This window comes from Amphiura filiformis, chromosome 2 (assembly GCF_039555335.1).
Source record: "Amphiura filiformis chromosome 2, Afil_fr2py, whole genome shotgun sequence".
In the NCBI taxonomy this organism is placed as follows: domain Eukaryota; kingdom Metazoa; phylum Echinodermata; class Ophiuroidea; order Amphilepidida; family Amphiuridae; genus Amphiura; species Amphiura filiformis.
The window spans coordinates 50,233,225-50,245,514 of NC_092629.1; the positions used below are offsets into that span (position 1 = coordinate 50,233,225).

Sequence of the window (12,290 nt, forward strand, 5' to 3'; positions counted from 1 at the left end):
TACTGCGAAAGTGCCAGCCCTATACCTATATATCCATTTCATATTAAAGTGCCCCCCCCCTGGCGCTCAGCACTGCACACCCCTACCAAAATCCTTAAATAATATAGAAATTTAAGGAACTGTAAAATTTTAAACTATGTGTTTCACCTTTGTTTGAATGGCCTTGACTCCATGCACTGCTAAATGTATGAAGTTTCATTTGCATTCCCCATTGAACAATGAACACGGGCCAGGGAACACGGGCTTTGCCAGTTGAATTCCACACACCCCCTATCAAAGACATTGTAAACCTTAGTCTCCTACACAGGGAGTGTGAATTTCATATGGGGTTACCTGAATGAGTGACTCGATTTGAAATCTACACCCCCTGTGTGGGAGATTAAGGTCATGTCTTCCATAGGGGGTGTATGGATTTCAACTGGAATAATCCATTTTTGAGCAGACGACCCTGCATGTACAACTACATGTGAAATTCACACCCCTGTCATATCCTTCATGGGGTGTTTGAATTTCAACTGGAATAACCCATTTTTGAGCAGACGACTCTTAATGTATGATTCCATTTGAAAGCACACTCCCTGTGTGGTAGATAAGTCATGCCTTCCATAGGGGGTGTATGGCATGGCTTCCATAGGGGGTGTATGGATTTCAACTGGAATAGCCCTATTGGAGCACATTCCCTGTGCGATAGATTAAGGTCATATCCGCCATGGGGGTGTATGGATTTTAAATGGAATAGCCCGGTATGTGTTCACCCACTTGAACACATTTTGTGGTCACAAAACATCTTTTAGTTTTAGGTTTTAGCCATAATGTTTGCACAGGACTGACAGAAGCAATGAAAAAAATATGGAATACACCCAAATGTATTGGAAATACACAGGCACACCAACATCGCCTGGCTAATAATTACTTGGTACAGCAGAGATACTAAAATAAATACCTGGGATCGATACATGTGAATGTGCTATGCATGATTTTGATATTCAGATGAAAATTGGATATTCAGATGGATACCGGGGTAGAAAATGATGAATATCTCCCATAAATGATTTCATCTAAAGAAGCCAGATGTGGTTCCTTTCATTTGAATATACGTGTTGAACAGATATGATAGTCGGGAGTCGTTAGCTTGCGTCTTGAGAAAGAAGCTTGCGTCTTGAACTCAAAACTGACAATAATTCTGATTTTATATGCGCCGAACTATATAGCGCAGTGTACAGGCTGTATCAAAATGATTGGTACCCATCAGTTTTCATGTTTATTGACAAGCCGGCTGCTTCCAAATGCAGCATTGGATCACAGTAAAATGGCCTCAATTTGTAGTTTATAATCGTTCACATTATTTGTCTACAAATTAGGTGCATCATATGTTGTATTGTGATGTGGCAGTCCTGTCCATAACGACTGAAAACTTACGGTACCAATCATTTTGATGCACCCTGTATAGGCCAATCATGGAGGTAGTCAGTGACCTATGGTGTACCATGTGCACTCACACACAGCGAGGTCAGTCACCGGGCTATTGTCAGTAGCCTTAGTCAGATGTCCTTCGGCCCATTATGCGTCTCAAAAACAGGTCGGAACAAAATGGCCATGCGTGACTTGGCGGTGGATTCAACCTACCATGGCGATTTCTGCCATGAAGATATCGGGGCGATGACACTGTGACAGGTGCGTACGCTCGCGCCCATGTTAAATTTCGCAAAAAAAGAGAGGAGAGAAAGGGAATTTAGGAGAAAAAGAGAAGAGAACGGGAGAAAGGGAGAAGAGAAAAGTTAAATAATTGAATTGATTGATTTCAACATTGTTTGTTTTCACTTTATTTCTTGTTTTTCTCAATCATGTAATTTTGGTGATTCTCTTTTTCTTTTTCGATACAGTAATCCTATTGGCAGGACTGGTTTAAAAGGAAGAGGAGAGCTAGGTAAATGGGGACCAAACCATGCTGCAGACCCCATTGTAACAAGGTATGATACAAAAATTGAGTTAGCTTGAAATTCCCCTGGACCAGTGGTGGCGGAAGCATTTCTGAATTCAGGCAGTTTTGTTGTCCAAATTTACACATTTTTTTTTTTCAGTCTGTTTTGGGCCGAATTCACACGCTTTTTCAGGCAGTTTTCAAAAAAGCCATTCTCATGCCTGAAAAAGGCATTGCTTTATTTTTTTTCTGTTAAGAATTTTAGGGAGTCCCCCCAGGTAAAAATTTAGGGGGAGGGGGATGTGTCCCCACCGCTTCTGCCATGCCATGCCACGTTCGCCATGGACAAGAAACTTACCTCGTTGTAACCCTTACGAAACTTGGGGAGCTGATCCTGACTGCGAAGTTTGATTGTGGAATGTGCGGTTCTATTTCTAAACAGCAAAGTCTCTGAGAACTTTGTTAAATTGTTTATGGAATGATGTGGGGCTGCAGTGGTCAGCGACAACCTGTAAAATGTGCTAAGGCAAAAAAAAAATCGCTAAAAGTCTTCCACAGAGGGAGTATAAGTTTTGAATAGAATAGACAATTGGGTAACCTCCATTTGAAATACTCCAGTTGTGGAAGATATAGGTAAAGCCATTATACAGGGGGAGTATGAGTATCAAAATGATTAACTTTTGAAAAACATACTCCCCCTGTGGAAGATATTTCCAAAATCTTCACAGGGGGCGTGTGGATTTCAACTGGAATAGCCCAATATGGCTTTAATGTACATCATAAGGTCAGGCCAAAAAAAAAAAAAGGTTTGTCTCAAAGCTCGCGCGCGCATTTGTAAAATCGAGAGATTTGGAAAAAAAGAAATGCAGAATTTTTTTTATTAAAAAAAAAAAAAAAATTTTTAGTTTTTCCAGAAAAATTCGGCGAAATTCAGATATTTGTCTCCAAATACCATGAAAAAAGTCAGGAATAAATTTTTTTTTTTAAATCGCATTTCGCATTTGTTTTCAAACCACTCGTGAGCTTTGAGACAAACCATTATTTTATTTTTTTTGGCCTTATCACTTCTTGAATTTTTCCTGTTTGATATCATAGAAATGAAAGTGAAACATTTCAGTAACCATTTACGTCATGATTAGTAGGTTGTCAGATATTCAATTCTGCAGTGTCAAAAGAAAGTTGAAAAGTCAGGGAATTTGGGTGGTTTTTTTTTCAGGCCTTGAAAGTCAGGGAATTCCATAAAAGCTCAGGAAAGTCAGGGAATTTTTTAATACCCTATTATTATTATTTTATTATTATTTATTCTTTCTTTATTGAGGGTTATACTGCTTCAGTGACAAGCACTGCTTTTCAAGCAGGCCCTCATTGATACATGTTATATAGCAACAAAATATATTACGATACACAATATTTACAAAAATATCATACAGTATTTACAATGTATTTACAATATATTACAAATAAGTATAATGGTATCATCAACTACAAGATAATTATAAATACCATGATTCAAAATACAGAAATACAATAATTATATTTATATACAAAAATCAAACAAGTAAATGAATAAAATATAGATAAAGACATGCCTAAATTTCTTTAATTTTTGATTGAAATTGGCCTAAAGTCATATTTTCCATCTGAGCTCTTACTGTCGGTGGCAAAGAATTTCATGCATAAGCTGCCCTGACATGAAAAGTATGTTGACCTGAATTTGATTTAAATTTTGGTACAATCAATGTATTAGAAGTATGATTTCTAGTTATATGATTATGGTTATCATGAACAAAATCAAATTGAGAAGATAAGTATGATGGATATTCATTCTTTAAACATTTGAAATTTAACCCACTGCAATGTATTCATTAAATCAATAGTTGGTGTCCTTATATCTGCTGAGAGAATTATTCTAGCTAAATTATTATGAAGTACCTGAAGCCTATTATGGTACTCTACACTAAAATTTGACCAGACCATGCTTCCATAATCAAAGTGGGGAATAACAAGAGCATTGGATAACATTACAGTGGTTTTGTATGGAAGGAAATATTTTATATGTTTTATTGTGCCAGTTCTTTTGGAAATAGTTTTACTAACATTATCGACATGAGCTGACCAAGACAGCTTGCTATCAAATTTCACACCTAGATATTTAAACTCATCTACTCTTTCAATATCATTGTTGTCATATATTAAATGTACATTGTTGAACTTTTCAAGCATTTTATTTGTACCGAAGATCATAAACTTAGTCTTTTCAACATTTAAAGTGAGTTTGTTTACTTTGAACCATTCAGCTACCCTACTTAGACATGACTCCATTTGAATTTTAAGATCAGATTCATTTTTAGCTTTACACATTAAAGAAGTGTCATCTGCATGCATTACAGTTTTACATTCAGACACAGCATTAGGTAAACAGTTAACAAAAATTATAAACAGTAAAGGACCTAAAATTGAGCCCTGAGGAATACCAATATCAATTGGCCTAAAGTCAGAAAAAGTTGAGTTAACATTAACAGTTTGTTCTCTGTTGTTTAAGTATGATTTAAACCATAATAATTCATCCCCACATACCCCATATTGTTTAAGTTTCCTAATCAGAATATCATGATTTACAGTATCAAATGCTTTCTTTAAGTCTATAAATAAAACGCCTGTAGCATAACCTGTATCCATATTCTTTAAAATGTAATCTTGAACATCTTGAAGGGTTGTTGTTGTGGAATGATTCGGACGAAATCCTGATTGAGCATTTGATAATAGTCCTACATTACTCATATATTCATATAATTGATCATGAACAGCTCTTTCAATGATCTTTGATACAATTGGTAATACAGAGATAGGTCTATAGTTACTAACATTGGTTTTATCACCCGATTCAAATATTGGAGTTACTTTAGCCTTCTTCCATGCATCAGGAAAAGTAGACCCATTCAAAGACAGGTTGCAAATATGAACAAGGCATTTTGAGATGAAAGGCGCAGCCAACTTTAATAACCTTACATTGAATGGATCTAATCCTGATGATTTACAATTTTGCATTTTACTTATTTGTTTAAGAACAAATTCATTAGATATTGCTCTAAAACTAAATTTGTTTACACTATGATTTTGATGAGAACATACAGTATTACAAGTGCATACATAATTATCATTGTTATTATTAAATTTACTCCCAAGTTCATTACCTATAGAAGTGAAAAACTCATTGAACTCATTTATTAATATTAAAAACTCATCTATTAATATTATGATAGAAAAGATTCATTAAGTCTGTTAAGGGCTGGGGTATGAACGTTTGGACAGTATTTATTGCTAATTGTTCTAATTATTCACTTTTACGCTGAAAATGTTCTTGTTTTCTCACATAGATGCATAAAGGGGACAATATTTGAAATTGTGTGTAAGTTTGAAGACAATCCATATCCTAAACTGATTGGGTTACCCCCCCCTTTAATTGATTCATATAATTTTCCCTTGAGAATGGGTTTCTATCACTTTCACAAAGAAATGGTATCATTACACTTTTGCCTAAAAAAGATAAAGATCTTCTTGAGGTTAAAAATATAGGCCAATTACTTTGCTCACTGTTGAATATATGTGACACGATCTGGTCCATGGGGGCCAAAGGAGGCATTTTTGAAAATTGAGTTACTATAATTATTACCTTGTAGTAACATTAGGCTATCAGATACTGAAAACACTAAGGTCCGCATGCACAAAAGAGTTAGACCGGGTCTAAAGTTAGACCTGGTCTAAGTGGATTTTAGTTCCATCAGGAATGGTCCTTTACTCCTATTTCCTTCCTAAAGTAGCTAGCAAATTCTAAAGATTTAAATGCCGAGTTCAAAATTTGTGCATACTGACCCAAAGGTCTAGCATACTTGGTTCTAAAGTTATGAGGTTTTGTGATGTTTATTTTCTTATGTATTTTATTGTTTTTTACTCCATAGTTTTGCCTTTATCTCGGTTTCAAATTTGCCGCCTTTGGCCCCCATGGACCAGATCGTGTCACATATAATTATTGCGAAAACTTTGGCTAACCGCTTAAAATTATATACATGTATCATAATGGATGATCTTATTCATCCAGACCAATCTGGTTTTCTGAAGGGCAGAAATATAATAATATTAGACTTCTAATGGATATCATTAATTACACTGAATGTAACAATATTTCTGGTGCTATTGTACTGCTTGACATTGAAAAAGCATTTGATAATGTAAATCATGAATTTTTATTTGAGGTTTTGAAACATTTTAATTTTGGATCTGATTTTATTAAATGGGTTAGGTTATTCTACAAACATAGAAAGAGTTTTGTAACTAATAATTTGTTTTTTTCACTGATGTAATTGCCATGCAAAAGGGTATTTTTAAAGGTTGTCCAATTTCACCCTACCTTTTGTTGTTTGTGATTGAGGTTGCAGCCCTTGCCGTAAGGCAGAACAAAGATATTTATGGTATTTTTGTTGATAACTTAGAGTTAAAGGGAATCTGTACCATAAACCAATCAATGGCTATATAGTTGCAGTAATAATAAAAACGACGAACAGTAAAAGTCCCAAGCTTATATACGTCCAAATAAAGGAGAAAATCTTAATTCCTTACGACGATCAGCGGTGAGTTTTGCGATCCATGGTGGCTGCCATATTGATACCCGATGTATTTTTTATTACGCTGTAACGGTACCCCGATTTTGAAACCAGCGAAATCCGTGCCACAAGCCTCGTCCCTTGTGAACTTTGGTGACACGAAGCGAATACTACCAAAGTTCAGATTCAACATTCGTTCAAAAGAAAACGCGACAATTTTTACCCATAAAACTACAGAAGAACATAAAAAAATGTATTTTAAGTAATATGATCAACAATGTCTTTTGAGAACGAAAAGTAAAAACAGCACTAAAAACCAAAATTCGCTGTAGGGGTCGCGAATGCCATACAGCAACACACCCTCGCCGAAGGTGACACAGGTCTGTGTGAAAGGTTACACTACCGCTTGTGGCAGAAAGGATTCGCAAGCAGCTATCATGGCGGCTCCTTGAATCGCAGAAACAAAGGATTAAAAGTGCTTTTTTTTTGTTAGGAATATTCCGAAATTCATATAGAGCGTCTGGTATGTTTAATTTAGGGGTATATAACTATATTAGCCATTGATTAGTTTATGGTACAGATTTCCTTTAAATATTTCCATGCTTGCTGACGATACTGTATGTTTTTTAGATGGATCTGATGACTCATTTGTCAATTTATTTGCCACTTTTGATAAATTTGCTAAATACTCTGGGTGTAAGATTAACCTATCAAAATCTGAGGCTATTTGGATTGGGAGCAAAAGAGGTACTGATTCTTTTCCTTTTCCACCTCGGCAATAACCTGCGAACCCTGATTACTAGTAGCCTCTTTTTAACTTAGATAATTTTATGTACCAAATTTTACATTTTACAGATGCAAATTCCAGGATAAAAAACCCCCAATTTAATAAAGTGTTTTAAAATCATTCTTTAGCCCTAACGTCCCAGTTGCTTTTTGGCGAGGGGGAAGGAAAGAAGGAGGAAAGAAAGAAAGAAGATGAAGAGAAAACTTTTTTTCTCGGGTTTGGTTTTGAACCCCCGACCCTTCGGGTGCCACGCCCATGCCCCGGGGGGATCACTCCCATTGTGGCATGTACATCTTTCGCGATAATCAACTTTTGAAAAGCACCCTAAACAAGGATTTAACCCTTGGCTAAAACAACACCCTAAACAGGATTTTATTCCTTGCATCAAATTTCATACCCTAAATTTCATTTCCGCAGTATTAGCAATTGCAATTTTGCTACCCTTTTTCCAATATTTCATGTTTTTGACACCCTAAACGCCGTTGCTGCAGTGATCGTGCTTACCCACTAAAAGCTACCCTTTTACGCGTTTTCATTATCGCGGATGGTGTACAGGCCACAATGGGAGTGACCCCCGGGGCCCATGCATTGGCCTACCTTGCCACGGGGGAGTAGCTTGCCCGGCCAAGCTTTCCATCGCCATATGACTGTTCGCATGATGACACAAGACCATCACGTGGGATACCTGCATGTGCCTATGCTTTCTGAATTGAGGTTTTTTGATGTTTGGTACGGTTGGGGTTAAATTTCAAAGAGAGACTGGATACTAGTATCACATTGCATTGAAAAGCAGGGTGTAATCCTATTACAATTGGGTGTAATCCTAATACAATTGGGTGTAATCCTATTACAATTGGGTGTAATCCTATTACAATTGGGTGTAATCCTAATACAATTGGGTGTATTCCTAATACAATTGGGTGTAATCCTATTACAATTGGGTGTAATCCTAATACAATTGGGTGTATTCCTGATACAATTGGGTGTAATCTTAACGCAATTGGTTGTAATCCTAATACAATTGGGTGTATTCCTAATACAATTGGGTGTAATCCTATTACAATTGGGTATAATCCTAATACAATTGGGTGTATTCCTGATACAATTGGGTGTAATCTTAATGCAATTGGGTGTAATCCTAATACAATTGGGTATAATCCTAATACAATTGGGTGTAATCCTAATACAATTGGGTGTAATCCTAATACAATTTTTTTTTCCCTTTTGGTAGGGTACCCTAATTAGAGAAATAACGGTATGAATATGAAGGCATGTCCAATTTATTTATTTATTTATTTGGAAAATAATCACATTGCATTGAAAAGAGATAAACTCTCTCTTCATTATAAAAAGTGGGCTTTTATTTTATAATTATATTTATTTTAAGGTTGTTGCATTGTACAAGTTCTTGGGGGGACTTGTTGACTAAATTTTGTTATAAATGCTACTTATTGTTTTTGTGTTGTTTTGTTTGTGTGTATCCTTGTTGTTTTGGTGTTGTTTGATTTTAAAAAATCAGCCATTTTCTATTGTGTGTATTTGAAACTATGACTGTCGAAAAAAAAGAAGTCCAAATGAAAAACTTAAACTTTTCTACGGACAGTTTTGCCAAAAACCTTCAATTCTGGCTTTCTCAAAGTGTGGATGATGTTATGGACAGTTGTGGCAAAGTGAATTTCAGGGGGGAATCGACAAATTTTTGCATAAAATTGTGGCAAAAAGTGGAAATTTAGGGTTTTTTGCCTCAAAAGTGTGGGGGGGGGGGCAAGAAAAATATTGGGGGGGGGGCAAATGCCCCTCCCCCTGGTAATGCCGCCACTGGTTATGGATCCATCTGCTTGAAGCAGGAATCTTGACCGGATGTTTTGATTTTCCTGGAAGTGGTACTCCTGTCTCCAGCATTGGTCTTGAGCAAAGGATCAAAGATGTGCCTTGGAAAGAATGTGCCCTCGTCTCTGTTCATGGTGTTGTCTCCTCTCTTGCAAATCTATCGCTTCCTTTACCCATCTTGCTCTGCGATTTTCTTCTCTTCTCTTTCATTGGCATGGTTTTTGACAAAATGTGAGCAATTTTGAAATTTCAACCCTGCTGTATGAAATTTGACCCCTGTTGACCCCTACGGACACTTTTTGAATTTGTTACCATAGCTTATCTTTTTACTATGCATGTTTTATGACCTAGAAACGTTGATTAGAAGTACTGGTAATACATGTAGAAAAGAGATGCTTAGGCACTATAGAAGCCCCATCGAAAAATAAATCAAGTACCCCCACCCCAAGGCTATATTCTACTATGGTGTCTTTTTAACGACATTTCTTGTCATTTTTGTCCTAAATTCAACAGATGGAAAGATATGCTAAAATGATGGAAGGCTTGAGCCACACAGCCCCATCAAAAAATAATTAAAGTACCCACCCCACCCGGAGAGGGGGGGAGCAAACAGAAAGTCACTGCCAAAACTATATGACCCCCCCTTAAAAGTCAGTATAGTACATAGTAGGCTTTTCAAGTACCCCCCGCCTCACTGCGGACTATATCATACCATGGTGTCTTTTTAACGACATTTCTTGTTATTTTGTCCTTAGGTGGAAAAGAGATGCGAAAGGCACTATAGAGCAAGGAAAATCAGGCAAAAAAGTACTACAATTTATTGCAATACAACGGAAGGATAACCAGGAATGGGCTATACCGGGGGTGAGTATGCAATTGGGTGTAATCCTAGACAAGTGGGTGTATTCCTAATACAATTGGGTGTAATCCTATTACAATTGGATGTAATCCTAATACAATTGGGTGTATTCCTGATACAATTGGGTGTAATCTTAATGCAATTGGGTGTAATCCTAATACAATTGGGTGTAATCCTATTACAATTGGGTGTAATCCTAATACAATTGGGTGTATTCCTGATACAATTGGGTGTAATCTTAATGCAATTGGGTGTAATCCTAATACAATTGGGTGTAATCCTAATACAATTGGGTGTAATCCTAATACAATTGGGTGTAATCCTAATACAATTGGGTGTAATCCTAATACAATTTTTTTTTCCTTTTGGTAGGTACCCTAATTAGAGAAATAACGGTATGAATATGAAGGCATGTCCAATATTTTAAGTAGTGCACTGATGTCGTCTTTTTTTTTTTACGTTTTAGTTTTAGATTTTTAAGGTGTATTTTTCATTGCCAGTTAGATAAAACTAAAGGATCAATTCTAGCGCTGCAGTTACCCCTCATACATTTGGGTGTATTTCTGATACATTTGGGTGTATTCCTGATACATTTGGGTGTATTCCTGATACATTTGGGTGTATTCCTGAGACATTTGGGTGTATTCCTGAGACATTTGGTATATTCCTAATACATTTGGGTGTATTCCTAAAACATAGGTGTATTCCTAATACATTTGGGTGTATTCCTGAGACATTTGGGTACATTTCTGAGACATTTGGATGTATTCCTAATACATGTAGGTGCATTTCTGAGACATTTCGGTGTTTTTCTTTTCATAAAGGGCATGGTGGATGCAGGAGAGAAGGTTTCTGTGGCACTGAAACGAGAATTTGGCGAAGAAGCAATGAATACACTGGAAGCAACACCGCAAGAAAAGAAAAAGATTAAGAAAGCAGTTGATGCATTGTTTAAAGTTGGCCACGAGGTAAGATAAATCTAGTTTTTTTATTTAACTTTAAATATTTATTTGATTTTCTTTTTCAGTTTTTGTCTTTTTACCCCATTTTATTTTCTCTGATTGTTCTTCTCAATTTTTACTCCTAGGTATACAGAGGTTACGTAGACGACCCCCGTAACACTGATAACTCATGGATGGAAACGATTGCAGTCAACTTCCATGACGTCGAGGGCGCTAGTGTCGGCAAATTCAAGCTCAATGCAGGTGATGATGCAGCAGGGGTGAAGTGGATGGATATAAGCTCAGAAATAAAGTTGTACGCAAGTCATCAACATTTTATAGAAGAAGTAACAAAAAGACATGAAGCACATTGGTAGATTTTAGGTTGTTTATTGTACATTTGGGTGCATTGCTAATACATTTGGGTGTATTGCTTATACATTTGGGTGTATTGCTTATATATTTGGGTGTATTGTTAAAAGTTGGGTGTATTGTTAATACATTTGGGTGTATTGTTAATACATTTGGGTGTATTGCTAATACATTTGGGTGTATTGCTAATACATTTGGGTGTATTTCTGGGTATGCCCCTTGGAGAGATGTATTGGGCTATTCCAGTTGAAATCCGTACTATCCGTTTGGAAGACATAAACTTGTACCCTTTCACACAGGGAGTGTGAATTCAAATGGGATTATCTGAATGATGACTCCATTTGAAATTCATACTCCCTTTGTGGGAGATTAAGGTCATGTCACACACCGTCATCATCCCTATATCTTCGTGTTAAAAATTGCCGTGGTAGTACGATAAATCCTCACGTTTTTCAACAACTACGCATGGTGATTTTGTTCGAGATAGGCCGTGCGACTCAGGCTATGCATACAATTTGAGATTTTGAGAGCCGCCCACACTGTTTCTATTCTATGTTTTACGATTTTCGCATGATCAGTATATGGCTGGCCGTAACCGCCACAACATGGAGCTGCTACGCGTAGCTTACTTTTCGCTTTCATGGAGCTAAATTGACCAATCATGTTAGATCTTTTTATTACGCTGGAGCCAGTTGATGCATAATCGCTCCAGAGAGAGAAAACTCTTGCCAAAATTAATGTTTACTATGTGGATTTTAAAAGAATCGAATGTAAATAAACCACCAACAGTTGTACAGGATCAATACCATTGTTTGATTAGTGTATAGTCAATGTTACCTTGCATGCATGTGCCATGTGTGTGGCGTGTTTGTTTGTTTGTCTCACTGTGTCAGGCCAGGATCACTGACACCCACGGTACTGATACTGTCATACTATCACGGTGATCATATTGTTGAATGTTGTTACTTTAAAATAATCA

The 12,290-nt window shown here is 36.6% G+C and overlaps 1 protein-coding gene across 1 annotated transcript in view; it reads left to right on the top strand.

The window, feature by feature from the left end:
* Positions 1-11,509, top strand: part of LOC140146329 (ADP-ribose pyrophosphatase, mitochondrial-like) — a 29,794-nt gene extending 18,285 nt beyond the window's left edge. Inside the window, exons 4-7 of the mRNA XM_072168130.1 lie at positions 1,884-1,970; positions 9,895-10,003; positions 10,823-10,966; positions 11,086-11,509. Coding sequence (XP_072024231.1) covers positions 1,884-1,970; positions 9,895-10,003; positions 10,823-10,966; positions 11,086-11,316 — 571 coding nt within the window. The 3' untranslated portion in view covers positions 11,317-11,509. The remainder of the gene's footprint in view (positions 1-1,883; positions 1,971-9,894; positions 10,004-10,822; positions 10,967-11,085) is intronic.
* The last annotated feature ends 781 nt before the right edge of the window (positions 11,510-12,290 follow it).